Source organism: Astatotilapia calliptera, chromosome 20 (genome assembly GCF_964374335.1).
Source record: "Astatotilapia calliptera chromosome 20, fAstCal68.1, whole genome shotgun sequence".
Taxonomy (NCBI): domain Eukaryota; kingdom Metazoa; phylum Chordata; class Actinopteri; order Cichliformes; family Cichlidae; genus Astatotilapia; species Astatotilapia calliptera.
Genome location: NC_137441.1, coordinates 18,612,501 through 18,632,757, shown reverse-complemented (window position 1 = coordinate 18,632,757; position 20,257 = coordinate 18,612,501). Strand labels below are relative to the sequence as shown.

Genomic DNA, 20,257 nt, shown 5'->3' with positions numbered 1-20,257 from the left:
TGGAATGAGAAAGTACAGTCATCAAAGCTTTTCTCACTCTGCCAATATTCACACGAGAACATTACTCACACAGTAAGAGATGGTACTAACTCATATTTGAGCTCAGGTATAACTGCAGCATCAGGTATACGTGCAAAGCCATACCTTTCAGCAGATATCTGTATCACTGAGGAAGGACAAATAAGCCAGTTCCTTCAGGTGTTCAGACCTGAAGGAACTGCTGAGTCCTTTCATTGCTGTCATCTGGCTACACTTTCTTTTTTGAAATGAAAGACCTCAAGTTGAGTGTGAAAATCGATGGAAACAAGAAAAACCCTTCAAGCAGAAATGGTCTGCTTTTTGGAACCTTAACTGCTTTACTTTCACGACAGACAGAGGAATGTACATAGTATGTACCGGGAAAAAAAGCCTGTGGTCTTTCAGCACTGAGACAATAAACAGACATAGCAGCTCAGAGAAACCAGGAATTCCAGGTAGTGATCAACAAAGTGCTGTATAGATTAGAGTAAGCTGTCAAATAAAGCATGGACGGCACTCCCATGCTGCACATATATGTACTATTACTGGAAGGAAACACATTTTCTAGTCACACATCATTAACTTACAGTCTGATGTAAATCGAAATGTCAATTTTCAATTTCATGAGCCCTACTTTTAGTTTTTTAACTTAAATTTGAAGAAATATTTTTAAAAATCTGCATTCTTCTTGTGTTACTTTTAAGACATAAACAAGGAATGTGGTCTTGATTCCATGTAGAAACTAAACTAATAAATGCAAATCTCTGACATTTTGCAGTACATGTTTGCTTTTTCAACTTCACCGAAAACCCTGTTCCAGTGTTATAGACACGCTGTCCAGAGTCCTGTAGGCTTCAAGAATATCACACCAATCTGAACCAGTGAAGAATTGATTCACACTCACAAAATAGGAATTATTACTTCTATAGATGTATTTTCAGATTGTGTGACATGCTTCTTTGTGATGAAACAATTTTAGATTTCTTTCTTTCTGTTTTTTTAATACATTTTTTTACTTGAATTCTGCTCTTTGGCATTTTGCTGCAAAGACCCGATGTGGTTTAGATATCTGCCTCACGGATGGGCCGTTGGTCTGCCTTCCAGACTCAGTGGATGCCCAGAAGGCAGACACAAAGCTGGGGTTTGATTCATTGAAAATGTCCATTAAGAAGAAGAGAGGTGCTTCCTTAGAAAAGCAGTTTTTCACTTTTTTCCTGTTTCATTCGTGCCTCATAGATTTAGATTGAAAAACACTTTTAAATGTCACTTTTTAAAATTTGCACACTTGTATTGCAGTTCTGGTGCAAGCCTAAATTGAAAGACCTGTCATGCTGATGTGCTGTTGACTGGTGAATAAAGACATAACCTGCGTGAAAGAATGGACAGAAGAAGGTGAGCTATGTGGGAAGACGGAAAAAGTTGTTATTTTGTCAAAACTGTCGGAACCTTTCATAAATCCGTTTGCACTTTTTGCTCAGGTATAAAACAGTTTACTTTCCAACAGACAGATTTTTTTTTTAGGTTGTCACAGCAGAGTTTGGAAATGTTTTTGTTGCAGTTTCTTGGTGTGTTTTGATTTGCTGACTACATGAGCTTTACATTACCCCATCTCCTGCTCTGGGTATAAATATAAGTTGATGTTGTGCTGCTTTGATGTGTCCTCGTGCTCTCAGATAGTCAGGTGAGTGCTGAACACGTATCTTTTTATTCTGGTCTTTGTACATAAAGCAGTACCAGAAACATTTATTTCAGGTCAAGATGTCCAAGATTGATTCTGATATTTAACATTTAATTATATTTTCCTTTAAAACAAAAAAGCACAGCGCTGCTGAGTAAAATTAAACATTAAGCTGAAAATTGTATGTGCTCTTTTTGTTGTTGGGTTGTTTGGGTTTTTTGTGAAATATAACTTTTTTTTTTTTTTTTACTTTTTTCTTGTGTTGCCAACCACACTTTGCAGTCTTCCTCAAAATAAGGTCTATCTGTCATACATCTTGAAGTCGTAGTTGCTGAAAACCATATTTCCTGTGGAATTACTCCCCCCTTGAATCATTTCTCCCTCGAAGTACCTGAGAAAAGGAAGACTGTGGCAAGGAGGAGGTTCTGCATACGCTTCTCCGGTAAGCACAAATCGTACTGTTTTACAATAAATTTTCAAAAGTTATTTAATTGGACTCAATGCAGAGTGAGATGTTCAGAGCATATTTTAAAAACGTTGCGATGATGGCAACACTCAGTCAACAAGGATGTACAGTCAGTCCAAATATTTCAAATCAAAATTTTATCAAAAGCAGCATATACACAGATACACAGATACACAGACACCGAAAACAGAGAGGGCATCTCGTTAGGATGAAGGGCCCAGAAATCTTTGGGAAGCTATTTAAGATGATAATTTTGAGATTCATCAAAGGTGACGATTTCATACTACAGTGCATTTAACTTTGATATGTTAATATATGCATGCGGTTTAAAAACGCACACACTAAAACATTTGGCACTATTAAAGCTTACGATCATGATGAGGTAAATCAAATGGTGACAGAGAGGTCCTGTTGCACAGCGGGACGTGTGTGGCCAAGCTCTCTCTTTTTATAGACCTGAGCCCATTTCAGTTTCAGAGATTTGAACAGTTTAGAGCAATTTCACTCATCCATTTTCCCCAAACTGCAGTATTAATCTTTTAACTTTTTTTTTTCATCTACAGAATGTTTCTAGAAAGAGTTTATGGTCATTTTACTGTGCAGTTTCTCAGCTATGAAATAGTGAACAGAAAAAGCATTTTATCTTCTCATTTGTAGGGTCAATACATAAAATATAAAATATTAATGTTTTTTTAATGTATTTAAATGTATTTAACATTTATTTATTTAAAAGTATACAAAACAGATTGAAAAAATCTTGTTCTTTACTTTTTGTGAAGTGAGGACTCTTCAGGCCACTAAAATGACTCTGTTTTTTTAAACAATTGTGCCCTCAGGGACTGAAGCATTCAGTTGGACTTTTTTGTCCTAGTGTTCATGTAATAAATGATTAAAGTTCATTTCTACCTCACTCTCAGTCTTTTAGCATCAGAATGACATCCTCCGTCATTTACTGCACGTTAGTGGCACAAAGTACATCGAGACGTTCATAATGTTTATTAAACACGTTTTATTTATGTGTTGGCTAAATGTGTGTGTGTGTGTGTGTGTGTGTGTGTGTGTGTGTGTGTGTGTGTGTGTGTGTGTATGTGTGTGTGTGTGTGTTAAGGTTTGGAAATGATTTTGGTGTGTTGTATTACATTAGATGTTTGTTTTTTTAATAACTAACATAACCCAGAGCATGTTCTTTGTTCTGTCAATATGAGGTGTGTTGTTGTGGAACTTGTAGACTTGTATACAGTGTTGGACGTATGGATGAGGAGAGTTACAAGAGTTATTAATAAAAAAAGGCACAAAAGTGAAAACTCCTCTCCAGACTTTTGTAAAAGCTGCAGCCATCTTGTTAGCTGAAACCAGGAAATAACAGTGCAGTGGTATTACCGCTGTGAAAGGCTTAGAGCATCTTTCTAATAACACATTTCATTCTGCTCTTCTATCTTAGTCTGATTTATTGCTAACTGACCAATAGAACTGCTGAAATCACAAGTTATATGCTAGCTAGCGAAACAGGAGGATCAACTTAAAAGCCCTGCGTTAACTGAACATGAAATCACATGAAATTTACAGTCGATGTTTAAAATGTAGTGCAGTTTCTATAAAACAGGGTATGTCTCATACAAATATTCTCTTCAAGGCATTAATATTTTAAAAAAATAGTCATATTTACATCTTACATATGCAATATGCAATACTGGTTTCTGCATACTAAATCATGTATTAATCTTGTAATCATTATATAATAATCTAATAATTGCTGAGCTATGGAATAGTGTCAGAAAAGTGAAACATACAAATATCACATTTGGTGAAACTATAACACTGGGGAAGGTTGTTTTGGGGCTTGAGCCATTCTTTGCTGCTGCTGGGAAAGAGGCTGATTCTATACTGGACAGGTGGACTGCTCACAATTTCAAAGTCAGTCGGCAGGAATCGGGAACACAAACACTTCAGCATTTGCAATTTTCCACATCTGTTATATACGTGTGTGTGTGTGTGTGTGTGCTATCTAGTGCCGCGATGAGGCTATCAGTGCTATTGTGCAAAAACTAGAGCTTTAGTCATGACAATAATATTCTGTGTAGGCCTACTTCCTTTTCCTCCGTTCATTTTAAATCTGTTTATCTGCATCACACCTCTTGGTCTGAACGTTGAGAGGAACAAGAAAACCCACTCTGATAGAAAACTGAAGTCTTGAGATAACGAGTCTGTTATAATAGAATCTGACTTTCTGATGATATGTGAAAGAGTTTTGACCAGTTAGTCATTTATGTTAAAAAGACCTGACTTAAGATTTTATTAGTGTTTTTTTTATTATTATTTTTTAAATTCAGCCTGCTGTATGAGGCAGGCAGAGAATAAAAAAGCACTGGATTTATTTCCAGTCTCCCATTCACATATTAAAACATCATCTGACATTCAGTTATTAGGTCTGTTTTTTACTGTCAAGTGTGTTTCAGGCAAATTCATGTGAACGCAAAGATGGGAACTTTGCCATTTTAATGAATTAAATAAAACAACAGGAGATGCTAAATCATTGTACTTACTGATACTAATACAAATGATTAACCCTTCACCAGTCTCGCTGATTTCAGTGTATCAATGTAATTGAGAAGTTTTATTTCAGATATGGGAGTATGAGAGTAGTAAACCCACACATTCATAGTAGTACCAGTATGAGGCATCTGCAACTTTCCATGCTATAATGTGGCCGAATGAAATATCCAGACAGGAAATAGCAAATATGAAGCATCATATCTCTTATATTTAGTGTGGGGTTATGACTAAAATTCTCCTCACTTTGACAAAACAGATGCAGACTATAATGGTCCTCTCCAGGTAAGATGAAGCTGAAAAAGAAAACAAGAATGAAAGGTGACACTGAGAAGCCACAAACCTGCTGCTCTTACTTTCTACTGAATTCCTGTTGTTGTGGGTGTGCATTTGCATCAGACATTCAGTATGTGTGCTGTTTTGGCTCATTGTACAGACGCTTCCCTTCAGTCTGATACAATAACTGAAAGAAAGGATCAGACCCCCCCAAAATGTGCGTACCTTATTTCCGTGTTGATTGTAAACATTACTTGCTTCACTTAAAAATATGTCATTTCGATAAGAGTCCTGTGCCAACGTAATTTATTAAGATTTATTCCAGTGGTAAATCTGGAAGTATGGAAGAAATTAAAACCAAAGAAATGTCTTAGAAATTTAAATACCGAGGCTCTGACTGTATTAAACATTCTCAGGAGAAAGCTTGTGAAAAATCAAGCATGCCTAAAAAGACTGACTCGTTTTCCCAGTAACTTATCATGATACTGTCTTTTGACCCAAACTGAACATGCAGAACTTGCAGAAGGGGAAAGAATATATTTAACAAGATGTTCATCTTTGAGACTGGGTTTTAACACTGTAGGGGCTTTTGGCACAAGTTCACCCACTTGAAAGAAGTACAGAGAAGAACAGAGAAGAACAGAAAGACAGAAGATGTCAAAACTCAAGCATGCTTCTAGGTTGTAGAGTAACTTAATTGCCTGATGAGTTTGGCGTGTGGCCTTCATCGCAACTTAAATAGACAACATATCTGTGACTTGGTATGTAAATCCTGGTGGTTCAATTCCCAGCTCCTCTTGTCCAAGAATCCTTGGGTTAAGTACTGAACCCTGAATTGTCCCCCAGTGCAGCTGCATGAGTGTGCGTGACTGTTACCTTAAAAGTGCCTAGGCCTAAAAAAAGAGTGTGTGAAAGAGGCTTGACTAAAAGATACCAGTCTATTCACTGGTATCAAGACTGTCCTACATGGTCCACAAACTGGACAAGTGTCTGAATTTTGCCACTTAGTGTGTCCACTCTATGGAAAAATATAACCACAGTGATTTATTTTTACACATGTCATAAGAAACAACAACACACATCCATAAATTATACTTAGTAAAAGTGAACACTGGCGGGCCAGTACTACATAGCAAGTCATTTTATTCTTAGTCAGCAAATTCCATTAAAATGCTCCAAAAAGCACCAACAACATAAAAGAATAGGTTCAGTGACTCAAATATAGCTCTTACTTTAATTTTTAACAAAACCAGATGAAGTACAGTTCCATAACAACTTCTGTACCCGTCTATTTAATGCTGTTTACAGAGGTTATGGTGATGGACTCACTTTCACACAGAAACGCTGACACAGAACTGTCAGTGGTTCTGTGTATTTCTCCACTTACCAGATTTGTATACACATTCAGCTATAGGGCATAGTGATATAACACACAAAAGCCAGATATGTTGGCTGTTCACACAAGAGGCAAAAAAATCAATTCTAGAGTTGACAGAAAATAACAAGAAAGAGGGGGTGAAAACCATCAACACTGAACTTTAAAGGGTAGACCAATATTCAATATTTCCAGGTGTGTGTTATTGTAACCATGACCATGTAACCAAGCTACGGACTTTAAAAAGGTTTAAATTAAATAAACAAAGGGTGAAATGAATGACAGTATTTTTCAACATTGATTTGAAACAGTTTTTAAAAAAAAAACATTCAGACATTTGCTGAGTATCACGTAGTGAAGTGCTGCTCCAGGAAAAATATTGTCTGATTTGAAAAAAGCAGGTCCCATTGCTTGCAGGTGATATGTCACCATGCAGCATGAAAGTAGAACAGCTTCCCACTCGTTCTGTAGACTTCTTTGTTGATGCTATCTGTGTGTGTGTGTGTGTGTGTGTGTGTGTGTGTGTGTGTGTGTGTGTGTGTGTGTGTGTGTGTGTGTGAAAGAGAGAGAGAGAGAGAGCGAGAGAGAGAGCACCTGCGAACAACCACAGCCTGCTGCAGGAAAGACTTTACATACTTGAGCCTTTAATGTGTTCATGGCTGTATTAAATGCTTGATTCTCATTGCCTGGAGACTTTTCACACAATCACACGCTTCTGAGATTACATTCAAACTTCTTTGCTTTTCTATGTGTTCCTACTTAATGCAGAAGCAAAAGGTAGAAATACAATAAAAATGTATCATTTTGAGGCAGAAAGGGTGCCACAAAATGATACAAACTGTCAAAATCCCTGAAGTATTGTCCAAGTAGGAAGATTGTCAGCAATCTTTTACTCTGACTTGTTTATTCCAGGGTTTTTAGCAAACAGTTGAATAACCTTGAGACAGGATTTGTTGTAATATTATTAATTGAATTTAACTTCATTATTTTTAACAGTCTCTGTTAAATATAACTGAGCACAGGCACGTACACACAGTGTGTTTATGTGTAGGTCCTCCTAAAGTCGTCTCATGTCCTCTACCAGAGGTCTGACATTTTTCTCTTCAAAATCAAGTCTAATAAAAATGGAACTTACTCATGAAGTAGCTTAGCTTTTTTGAGGATTGCTATAATTAATTTTTTTTTAAACTTTTATCAAAACCCTACTGACTTTTGACTGTGGTTACTCAAGATATGTAAATGATACTTGTAAAACTAAATGTATCAAACTATCTCAGAAATTCAAAGCATTTCGGCATGTAGTCATGTTCAAGACAGTCTAGTGAAGTTCAGTCTGAATGAAATCTGATTGAAAGCAGCCTGGTTGTTGATGCCTGATGGCTGGTCTGAGTATTTTATCTGATACAGTTCTTTACATGCAGCAGTTTTGGTTAAAATGACTCTTCACCTCACAGTGGAGCTTTAGAACAAAAGAGATATCTGTAGTCTAAGACATTGGAGTCTGTCAATGGGGGAAGAGACTGTGGCATGTGTCTCTGAAAATACAAGACTGGCAGAGCCTGTAAATCTGTAAATCTGATGTGTAAATCTGTAAATCTAATTTTGTTGAACATCTGATGTCGTTAAACATCAGATGTTCAACAAAATTAGAAGCCATAAATAAGCACAAGACTCACAAATGGTAGGAGCGCTATGGAGTTCCCTCCTGTGCATGAATGTCACAGACTAGAGACAAGGGACAACCATGGGAGAGTCCAGTACCCACTGAAAATATGGTTGATTTTGTGCCAAGCATGAGGGCACAGCTCTCACTTTGATTATAGAAGTATGTAAGTGGATGATTAAGTGGCCGTGATACCTCTAATTTGGTATTCTTCTTGACTATCAGAACCAACCAGGGCTCCAGTCTGCACCTCCACAAAACACTGAAGAGGCATGCCCACTAAATAAGCTCCAGAGTATCCAGAGCGTTTGGTAACTTGGGATGACTCTCATCCAAATGTGGCTCCTTTTCACAAGGGAATTTCTTACCTATCCCAGTGACCTTTTTCAGTTTAACTGACGTGGCTTCCCACAATTCTTTAGGTTGTACTTCCTCCAGCAAGGAAGTTGCAGACTTCCAACACTCGCCTGAGATACAGGTGAAATTCTTCTGAATGTCAGAGTTAAAGACCGTATGGACAGGGGACTCTGTCAGACCTCACTGCTTTACAGGTCTGACTGGCAGCTGTGCCTGCCAGTTGGATGCAACTCAGTTGAAAGTTCTGCTCCTCTCTTTAGCTGAGTGTCAAAGATATAAGACCTCATATAACAAAGTCAGTGACTGATACAGGAACTCTTTACCAACTCATCCCACTGCTCCTACAATAATTTGATATTTAAGCTTCTTAGTGTATCATATCATATTTTGATTTATCGAGGTGTCATTTTTGTATTTTATATTTAATGGGCTGCTGCAACACAATACCTACCTAACTTCTGAGGTAAATTCCCTATCCTAAACCCATTCCAAGATCTGACACAAAGACTCCAAAGGTATTCTGAACTGCTTTGGGGTGCATAAGCACAGGCAGACATCAGAGGCTTTCCCTCTGGAAGTTGAAGTCACATTGAGGTAATCCTCTTGCTGGATGTGCTCAGCTGGCTGCTTGTAAAAATGCCCACACACAGGAGCAACCCTTTGTTTGGGAGTTTGATTTGTTAAATTTAGAGGTGAGAACAGCATAATCTTCATTCATTCATTTTCATTACTGCCTGTTTTGCTACTTTGACCTACTTATTCTCTTCTATTTCACATTTTTGCTTGTGCTACTCATCTTTACTATTGCTTTGAAGAATTTCACAAATATGTGCACATATTAAACTGGACAATCGGCTGTAGGCCTCCTGCACCAAAAATATCAGAGCCAATTTTTCTGTCCCAGTCCAGACCTGTCCCACTGCTGTGTGCTAAAAAGTCTCCAGGGCACCTTTGCACAGTCTGAAACGTGGGTCCTGTTAGCTTGGGGTGACTCCTGCCTCTGTGGAAATGGTGCTCATCTTTTGACATCATGGGCATCTGTCTCCTGATGCTGCTGATCCAGCTGAGTATATAGATGTGTAATTGGCTGATTTCCTGTCCTCTAGGAACTTTCTCATTGAGATGAGCAAGGCTTATCATTGGTTGTGTAGTGATCTTGTTTCAACCAAACAGCCATACTGCTCAGTATTGTTCCCACTTTGCTGTAGTCTTTGTATTTCTAGTGTTGATATTATATTTCCTTTGTTGATGTTATAGCACTCACCTTCTACGTGCTTCTTGATCAGTGTGGACGTTGGTATTCTGCTCATCCAAAGTTCCTATATGCTTTGCGTGTAACCTCTCCTGTTGTGAACAGTCCTTATAGTAGCACTCCATCAATTCCATGTTCTCTGTCCTTGTCAGTGTTTCTTATTCCAGTAGTCTATTTTCATTAATATGACCTGGTTCCCCAACATTTGTTGCAGAACTTGTTAAGCTGGGAATTGCCCAAGCCAGAATGGTGTAAGTCATATGACTGCCGTTAGAATCATGTCACATTCTAAAAATGATTAAATAATAAATAGTGTTTTACATAGCTATTAAAAAACTTTGGTGGTTTGAGTTCTTTGAGTACTGAAGAAGTTCCAAGCACTTTGAATCTTTGATCACTCAAACAATTTAAACTAAAACCAGCTTCTTAGCATCTTATTAGGATGCTTGCAACTAAAGAAAAGAATCCACACCTAATATTTAACAATGGGAGTGCAGTGATTTAAAACTTGTTCAGAGCTGCAGTTTTCTTTCACTGTTATTATGTGTTAATTCTACAGATAATAGCCAGAGTTTGTTTATATGTCAGTATGTCTCCCAGATATATTAAATTAAAGGAACATTTTGTAACACACTTTACTTATTTGTAGTGTTTGAATCTACCCTCATGGAGTAGAGAAAATGACAAAACTTCCATGATAAAATGTGGTTTTCTAAGTCTTTCTAGTGAGGCATTAATGTGTCTTCTGTGTCTTAAGAAATGCCAGAGACTTCTGATGAGTACATGAAATTTGGACAACAAAAAGTCGAACGCCAACTTGATAGCATCAAACAGATGGAAGAGCCACCCATGTCTGTGTCAGGAAGTCAGGTATGTAACAAATAACATCACTTAATTGGAATAAACTTGTTTCAGTAACTTCAGTTACTAAACATTTAAAGCCTACGTAACATAAACAATACAAAGATGACATTTCAAACTTTGAAACTAGGAAATGTGATTTGTCTTGTGTCAGTGTTTAAATTCTGCACAGCGTCAAAGCTTTTTGGAAAGAAGGATTTATGAAATCTATTATTATAGTGTCTGTGAAAATAAGCTTAAAATAAACAAGAGAAAGTTTAATGATGTTTTATTATTATCAAAAATCTGCGTTTTTTATGTTCCAGTTGGGAGCTGTAGTAGTTGGTTAAACTGTATACACTGGATATAATGTTAGATAATGTTTATTTTAAAAAGTTATATGTTTCTTTATCATAATTATTTTTAAATTATTGTCGCATGAACTTTCAGAAAAAAGCAGAAAAAATGTTAATGCACATGTATGATTAATTTCTGACATCTCAGGCAAGTCCAGAGTGCCGGCTCAAATTTGGATCTAAAACTGTGAGTTGAGTTTGTTATTTGCCTAATAAATAAGAATAATTTTTAGTTTAAACTCATTTCTGACAAATTACTATTTGTGTTTTCTTGTTTTTATGACAGGTGGTCTAATGAATTTATTAAGCACTGTAGTGCTAACTAACATTTATAATAATACACACAAATTTCAGTCAGTAAAGTTGAAAGACTGTCTTCTTAGACAGTTTGTAAAATTACCAAAAAAGGAAGCTCTATGATTTCTCAGATAATTCCAGAAGCCACCAACAGCAGCACAATCCAACAAATCAGGTTCAGCGAGTCTAGTTAGCTGAGATGAAGCAAAGTGATGGCACCCAGTCATCAAGGAAAGTAGGGAAACCTCAAAAAACTGATGATTTAAAATCAGCTGATGAGGCTACAGGGGTGCTTGGGCCTAATCTAGTTGCAGACTTCACGCCCTGCTGCATACTGCCCTTCCATGCTGGTCAGGGAAATTACAGAAAATGAGATTTTCCTTGTTTGAGGTGACCAAATACTTATTTTCCACCCTGATTTACGAATAAATTCTTTACAAATCCTACCATGTGGATTCATGGATTTTTTTTTTTTCACATTCTGTCTCTCACAGTTGAAGTGTACCTCTGGTGCAAATTACTGACCTCTGTCATCATTTTAGGTGGGGGAACTTGCACAATCGGTGGCTGACTAAATACTTTTTTGCCCCATTGTAGTGTATGCAGGATATTAGTCATTCGCTATAATTCACAGAAACAAATGGCAAACAGTTTGTTACAAATATTTGTTAGTAAACTATCAAATGTTAAACATCACTTCTTCCTAAAAAATGAAAAAAAAAACCCCAAACAAATAAAAAATGTTTTTGAATGAGGCCTAGCGATTAAAAGGAAACTGTATTATGTTACAGCCAAAACAATATCAATACTTTTTTCTTTCCAGTGCTGGAGCAGTATGGAAGGCATTAGACAGAAGCAGCAGAGACCATCAGTTCTGCGTCACGTTTCTCCAGTCGCTTACAGGCAACGACGTGGTATACAGATATTTAAATGTCTTTTGCTTTACTTTAGGAGAAGACGATTTGCATTTGATGCATGCAAATCGTCTTACAATCATTCTCTAAAGTAAAAGATAAACTTATAGAGACAAATACAGAATGTATTAAAAATGCAGAACTTATAAGCTCCATATTTAACAAAAAAACAACATATGAAATACTGAAACTAAGGATATTTTTGTCTGTTTGTTTGTTTACAAGTGTTATATGCTAATTTTTTAAATTAAGTGTAGGATTTTTTTTCCTGTGCTTGTTATGACATTGTGACACATGTGTTAATTCTATGATTTGCTGAGTGTAAGATGCTGGTGCTCTATTTTAGGTCTTAAGAATTTTTTTTAGTATAGTAATATACCAGTTAGGTAGTGTAGCACCAGTAGCATATAGTATTAGGTTTCACTTTGTATGGCAAGAATCTACATCAATCTTTTCTTCCCCTGCTGCATCCAGAAAGCAGTGCAGCAGTCTCCATTTGCAAGGAAGAGGTGGATGCATGCCATATTCTTCAGGAACCTTCACCTCACATGGGCTCTTCTCCCACATCGAGCCATCATTTCCTCTCCTTGAGGAGGGGAGACATTCAAAAGCAGACCTCTCTTGAGGCCCGGCTTCATGACGGGTAACAATTAATTCAGTTCAGTTCAATTTTATTTACATTGTGCCAAATCTCAAAGATGCTTTAGACTGTAAAAATAAAGACCCTACAATTTAAGAGAGAAAACTCCAACTATCCGACAGTTACCCATGGGTAGTATTTTACAATAAAGGGATAGAAAAATTCGCCTTTAACAGGAAGAAATTTCTAGCAGGAGCAGGCTCAGGAAGAGGCAGCCATCTGCTGCAACCAGTTGGGGTAAGGAGAAAGAAAAGAGACCAGGGAAGCATAGAGAGACAGGTCAGGAAATCAACGATGGGAAAAAGAAGACAAAATTTCATGACATGCAGTAGTGGTGTATAGTGGAAAAAGGTGAGTGTCCCCCAGCTGCAGGCGACTAAATTTACCTAATCCAGCCTTAACTGTAAGCTTCAAAAAAGCTACTTTTAAGCCTAATCTTAAAAGCAGAGAGGCTGTCTGTCTCTTAAATCCAAATTGGGAGCTGGTTCCACAGAAGAGGGGCCTGGAAGCTGAAGGCTCCCATTCTACTGTTAAATACACACAGGTAAGCCTGCAGTCTGAGAGCAGCATGCTCTACTGTAAGATAAGATGGGGCATGATTATTATTGTATGTAAGGAGGAAGGATTTTAAATTTGATTTTTGATTTAATAGAGAGCCAGTGAAGAGAAGCCAGTATAAGAAACATACAATGTGTAAAACAAGTATTGAACACAATTCACCAATTTTCTAAGTAAGTATATTTCTTAAGGTGCTATTGACATAAAATTCTCACCAGATGTTGGTAACAATCCATCCAATCCACACATGCAAATTGAACAATAGATGTAATTAAATTAACTTATGTGTAATAATGAGAAATGACAAAAAAGAAAAAAGTATTGAACACATGAAGAAAACAGTATGGAATGACATCAGCTGAAATCTATGAGTAATTAGTAATGAGCCACTACAAATTTATATCAGCGCTGGTTCGGCCCCAAATGATGGCCTATAAAAAGGTGTCTTATTACCAAGGTGTCATACAAGAAACATCTCATGATGGGTAAAACCAATGAGCTTCACAACTACATTGTTGCAGCATATGTACCACTGACTACTGAAGAATTTCTAAACTACTGAAGGTTCAAGTGAGCACTGTGGGGCCATAATTCAGGAGTGAAAAGAACATCATTCATCATAAACTGGCCACAAACAAGTGCTTCCTGCAAGATTTCAGACAGAGGAGTGAAAAGAGTTATCAGCAGAGTTGTGCAAGAGAATCAGCAGGTACTATTGTTTCAAAGAAAACAATAAGTAATGCACTCAACTGCCATGGCCGTATGCCATGTGTGCATGCTCACCACTGCTGACTGTCACTGCTACTGTTTAATAATAATAATAATAATAATGATAATAATAATAATAATACATGCAATGTCTGCAGGTCAAAACGCACTGAAAAGCTCCCCAAAAACACCATACTAACAATGAAGCTTGGCTGTGGGAACATCATGGGGTGGGGCTATTTTTCTGCATTTAGCACTGGCACACTTCATATAATTCAAAGAAAAATATATAGAGGTAAACTTGACAAAAATCTGCTGCGATCCACCAGGATGATGAAGATGAAGCAAGGGTGGACATTTCAGCAAGACAGTGATCCCAAACACACAGCCAAGGAAGCTGTCAATTGGTTTCAACCAAAGAAAATAAAGCTGCTAAAATGGCCCAGTCAGTCACCTGACCTGAATCCAAATGGAAACAACTAAAGCTCATAGACGTAACCATCAGGATTTAAAGACTGTTGGTGTGGAAGAATGGCCCAAAATCACTCTTGAAAAAAAAAGCTCTTCTATGAAGTATTAAATACATTTCACTGTGTTTCATACTCATGTTTCATTTCTTATTATTACATATGTCTTCATTTATGGACATCTACTGACATATGGTTTTATTTCATTGCATGTTTTTGGAATGGTTGTTACTGACATCTGGTGAGAATGTCATCTCAACAGCACCTTCAGAAAATATTTTGTGAAGTGTTCAGTACTTACTTTACCTGCTGTATGCTCTCTCTAGTTCCTGTCAGCACTTTTTCTGCAGCAATTTAGATCAAAGGTTTTTCAGTGAGCTTTAATAACAGGGAACTACAGTAGTCCAGCCTAGAAGTAACAAATGTGTGAACCAGCTTTTTAGTTTTACTTTGTCTGCTTTGTTAAACAAAGATTCTAGATCTTTGTTTAGTGTTCATATCGAAAGGCATATCATGATCAAAAATAACTCTAAGATGATTCGCTGTCTTCCAGGAAGACTGGAGACTTCTAGGTCCGAGTACAATAACTTCAGTTTGTCTTAATTTAGAAATAAAAAATTAGAGGTCATCTAGGCCTTTATGTCTTTACAACTTGACTATTGTTTAACTAACTGATTCTGGGTTCATAGATAAATAAAACTGTGAATAAGCTCAATTTTCTATAATAATGTGAGAGACTGTTAAAGTCGTACAGAAAACAATTACTCAGTTACTGCAAGTTACTACTGCTAAAGGTGGTTGTAGAAGCTGTGGAATTGTCCCATTATTTGACAAATCAACAGTATCTCATACCCCAGGTCTGAGAGTGAGCGGGGTACCACTTGCACAGCAATCATGCACAGTTGTTGTTATCCATCCATCTTCTTCTGCTTATCCAGTTTATGGGTCACAGGGAGCAGGAGCCTACGGCAGCTGTTGTAGCATGATTTTACATCATAAAATCAAAATCACATACACTACCTGTCAAAGGTTTTAGAACACCCCAATTTTTCCAGTTATTTGTTGTAGTTCAAGTCATTCAAGTACAATGAATAGTTTGAAATGATACAAAGCTGGTGAACTGCCAGAGGTAAAAAAAAAAAAAAAAAAAGTAAGGTTACCCTAAACTGAAAAATTAACATCTGAATTATGCAAAAGGTCTTTTTCAGGGAACACAAAATGTATTAACAATTTAAAGCTCTTCTGCAAAAATGGAGCTTGATCAAGCCTTGAAAGCTGGTGCTACTAATTCCTACAGGTGTTCCAGCTTTTCTGGATTACTTCCAACCCCCTCTGTCTGCATAAAAGAAGTGTTGGTCAGCATCAGTTGAACAGTATTGTACTGCAGAAAGTAGTGTGATGCTGCAAAAATGGTGAGGAAAAAGGTGATTAACAATGGAAGAGAGACAGACCATCACAACACTTATAAATGTCGGCCTGTCCTACAGAGAAACTGCAAAGTCAAGGTGTCAGTGAGTATAGTTTCCTTCAACATCCAAAGGCTCAGAAACTTTGACAGGAAGAGGTCTGCAGACCCAAAGACACGACTGAATCAGAAGACAAGTTAACAGAGAGAGCTGAGAGTTCTCAGCTATGTGATAGGCGGCTGACAGGACAACAGCTTCAAGCACAGCTTAATAGTGGTCGTAGTAAGAAAGTCTCAGTTTCAGCTGTGAAGAGAAGACTTTGAGCTGCAGGTTTGACAGGACGAGTTGCAGCAAGAATGCCAGACGTCAGAATAAGACAAAGAGGCTTGGCTGGGACATGAAACACCACCATTGGACTACTGAAGACTGGAAGAAGGTATTATGGACTGATGGATCAACATTTGAAATCTTCGGTTCATCACACAGGATCTTTGTACACCGTTGAGTAGGTAAAAGGATGGGTCCACAGTGAGATGATGGTCTGGGGCTGTTTTACTGGATCCAGGGTCGGTGACTTGTACAGAGTGAGAGGCTCCCTGAACCAAAACCACAGCATTGTGCAGCACCATGCAGGACCCTCTGGTATGCACCTAGTTGGTCAGGGATTCATCCTACAGCAAGATAATGACCAAAACATAAGTCCACGCTGTGCCAGAACTACCTCAGGAACAAAGAACAAGGTGGTGAGCTTGAAAACATGGAGTCCAGCACAGTCTCCAGACTTAAACCCCATTGAGCTGGTTTGGGATGAACTGGACAGAAGAGTGAAAGCAAAGCAACCTACAAGGTCCACGTTTATGGGAACTTCTGCTACAGATATGGGAGAATATTCAATTTCTATTGTAGAAAGAATGCCAAGGCTGTGTTCAGTTGTTATATCAGGTGCTACTTTGATGAGTCAAAAGTTTAGAATACATTTTGGTCTATAAATTGATTTTGGCTGTAATTGCTTTTTTGTACTATGTTTTCATTTCAGAGTGCAATGAGACATTAAACTGCATAATTTTCAATAAAAACTGAAAAATTGGGGTGTTCTAAAACTTCTGACTGGTAGTGTATGTTGATGAAAAGCCAGCACATTAAAAAAATAGACTTTTGGTTCACTAAAATGAGCACTTGGCTGTGGTGAAAATGAGCCCAAAGACTGGAGGTAAGTTGAGCTGGTGGTTCATATTACACCAAGACAAACATGTGATCTCTTGTGACTGACATTATATTTCATGTTTTAGATGTAGCATAAGAGTTGTTGTAAATTTTTATCTAATTTTAGTGGGTGGAGCCTGGTCTTTAACTCTCATTATGTAACAGCTATTTTTTCAATAATCATGATTCTAATTTATATTATTTTGTTTTCAGTTCCAATAGATATGGCCGATCTTTATAACCCTGGCTACAAAGTTTGTAATTTTTAAAATATTCACAGCATTTTAGGACAGTTGAAAGAGTAGATTGAAAAAGTAAAAAGCAAATCATCCCTGGATGTTCATGAATAAAGAAAAAGTGTTCATTTTTGTAGGTTTTCAGTGTCCATTTCTTAAATGACTTGTGATTACTTTTCCGTCTTTTAAACTGGTAAACAACTTAATTATATATTTATTTGGTGATCACCAAAGTCAGGGCTTTAATAACGATTAATTTTTTTTCATTTAAATTTGGTTCATAGACTTGTTAGTAAATTAGTTGTCTCTAATTGCTCATCACACCCTGTCAGCTGGCTATGCTGATACCTAACCCTTGCTAGTACTTGGAACAAGTTGGTCCACAAGAATTATTTTTTGAACCTCATATTAAGACGTCAGTTTATAGCTATCATTTTTGAGTTCTGTCTGTCTCACTTTTATTTCTGTCTCATATTTCTTTACCTATAGGACAGCTTAAGAAAAAAATGGCTCATACCCTGCTCCGAAAACAACAGTCCTTTGTATCTGCATATTGCAGTTAGCATATTTTATGCAACACATAGCATTGCAATGCATAAATCCTGAATATACGGGTTAGAAAACTTTTCATATCAAAAGTCAGATTGGCAGAAAATGGTTTGGAAGTCTTGGTTTTGGTGCGTTATGTTTTTACACTCTTGACTGTCACACTCACATCACTGAAACATTTCTGTTTCCTCCAGCATCCCACAGGGGACCAGTGTTCTGCTCATGAGTGGGCTCTGCCGATGGCCTGGCTGTGAAGCAGTATTTGAAGACTTCTCTAGTTTCTTGAAGTAAGAACTGTGCATTAATTCAATGAATACATTTTTTGTGTGTGTGTGGCGTGGCAGGGTTGGAAAAGGCTATTTCCTCATTTCTGGACACAACAAAACTAGTAGCATTTATTAATTCAATCCATTTCAGTTCAGTTCAACTTATATAGCACCCATTCACAACAACAGTCAATGATTTATTCATTGATTGGCATTGGCATACTATGGGCTCACTGCAGGTCTGCATGGGCCCCACAACAGGCCCCTATGTGCTTAGTGTTGGCAGCCCACACCATGGGCTGCCCATGGTGGGGTCATTGGGCCTGAAATGTCATGCCATTACTGGGGCCCCACAGTGAGTTGCCCACTGTGGACCGTGTGGGTTTTATTTTCCAGGATATTCTACTGGATATTTGCATTGTTTTAAAAAGGACGATTTCAGTCTTCTAAATTTATATTTATAGAAATTTATAGAAATTTATTTACAATAAATTTGGTTTCACGTAGTTTGTGTTTTCAAAAGTCTAGTTTTATTTCTTTGTCTTTACACAACCAATTATTCGATTTTGAGGCCTTTTTACAAAGGGCAGGAAGCTCTGGATATTTTTAAACCCTGTATTAACCCTGAATATACCCTGTGACAATTTGTCTTTTAGGCATCTTCATTCTGAACACGGACATGGTGACAGAAGTATTGCTCAATGGAGGGTCCAGCAGGATATTGTTCAGTACATGGAAAGTCAGGTAGAACCCAGAGAAACAAAGCTACAGCAGCACTATGCTGTATGAATGCTCATGTGTAAATATGTCCAAAAATAGATACAAGTTTCTTTTTCTTTCGAACCTACTCAATCTCGCAGTAGCTATAAGCTTAAAAGGAACATTTTAGTTAAAGTTGAAGTTTCAGCTAGATAACTGAGGGCTCTGCATCCTATTCTGCTTTTAGAAACTTCTAGAACCATAAGTGAGCCAGTATTCTGATAGTGAAGTCTTCTGTTATGTTCTATATTTTACTATGTTATTATGAGATCAGTCTAAATGAATCTGAGACGAAGCATTTTAACACAGAAGCAATGAAGAGTAGACACATGAACCTGGTTATCCAGACTCCTAAAAATAGAAGTAATCCAGTGATATATGGGAATTCTCTTTTTTCAGCTCATTCTGGAAAAACAGAAACTCATTGCAATGCAACTTCATCTCTCAGAGGACAAATACTCTGACTCGGTATGTCTACATGCTAAGACAGTAAAAACAAGAATTTCCTTGAAATATTGCTTTATTTTTCTTCTGGAGAGAAAATAAATGGCTGTGTCTGTTCACATCCACCTTCATCATTATATGCAGAAGGCAGCTTCTGAGTGGCAATACAGCCTTCCTCTGTTCCTGCCGCAGCCTCAGGTTACCAGTGGAGACAGAGTGCAACAGTGGGCCACCAAACATCTGGAAGAGCTGGTCCAGCATGGCAACAGACCTACTGCTTCTGATCATCTCCTCCCAGGTAACAGTGAAATTCACTAGGATTCACACACAAATGGACTTTTTTACTATTTTATGCACATTACGTTTTCACCATAACATATGTTCTTTCAGATAAAATGCTATTAGAGCTTATTAGCTAATATAAATGATTACATTTGACAGTTGAAATGTGCAGTACCTGTATATTTGTTGCATGTTGTGTTTTATCTCTAAATATGTTTCAAAAGCACATTATCCAAAGAAGTGTGTTTGATGGGACAAACTGATGAGAAACGCCCACTGTTCTTTTATAGATTTGGTTCCCAGTATTGAGTGTTACAAATACAACAACATCAGGCCTCCTTACACCTATGCATACTTGATAAGATGGGTGAGTTTGTCTAATGTTTTATTTTCATTTGTGAAGTTGGTCTGATCTGAACTGGTCCCTGATTTCTCAAGGCTCTAAAGCAGGGGTCGCCAATCTCAGTCCACGAGGGCCGGTGTCCCTGCAGGTTTTAGATGTGTCCTTGATCCATCACAGCTTATTTAAATGGATAAATTACCTTCTCAACATGTCTTGAAGTTCTCCAGAGGCCTGGTAATGAGCTAATCATGTGATTCAGGTGTGTTGACCCAGGGTGAGATCTAAAACCTGCAGGGACACCGGCCCTCGTGGACTGAGATTGCCGACCCCTGTTCTAAAGTATACACTTCTATA

At 37.5% G+C, this 20,257-nt stretch overlaps 1 protein-coding gene across 1 annotated transcript in view; it reads left to right on the top strand.

Moving 5' to 3' along the window:
- The first annotated feature begins 729 nt into the window (after window positions 1–729).
- foxp3b (forkhead box P3b) overlaps window positions 730–20,257 on the top strand; it is a 23,434-nt gene continuing 3,906 nt past the window's right edge. Inside the window, exons 1-10 of the mRNA XM_080294712.1 lie at window positions 730–2,138; window positions 10,393–10,505; window positions 10,980–11,018; window positions 11,952–12,042; window positions 12,517–12,685; window positions 18,004–18,096; window positions 18,732–18,819; window positions 19,234–19,302; window positions 19,423–19,576; window positions 19,851–19,927. Of these exons, the coding sequence (XP_080150838.1) occupies window positions 10,395–10,505; window positions 10,980–11,018; window positions 11,952–12,042; window positions 12,517–12,685; window positions 18,004–18,096; window positions 18,732–18,819; window positions 19,234–19,302; window positions 19,423–19,576; window positions 19,851–19,927 (891 nt within the window). The 5' untranslated portion in view covers window positions 730–2,138; window positions 10,393–10,394. The remainder of the gene's footprint in view (window positions 2,139–10,392; window positions 10,506–10,979; window positions 11,019–11,951; window positions 12,043–12,516; window positions 12,686–18,003; window positions 18,097–18,731; window positions 18,820–19,233; window positions 19,303–19,422; window positions 19,577–19,850; window positions 19,928–20,257) is intronic.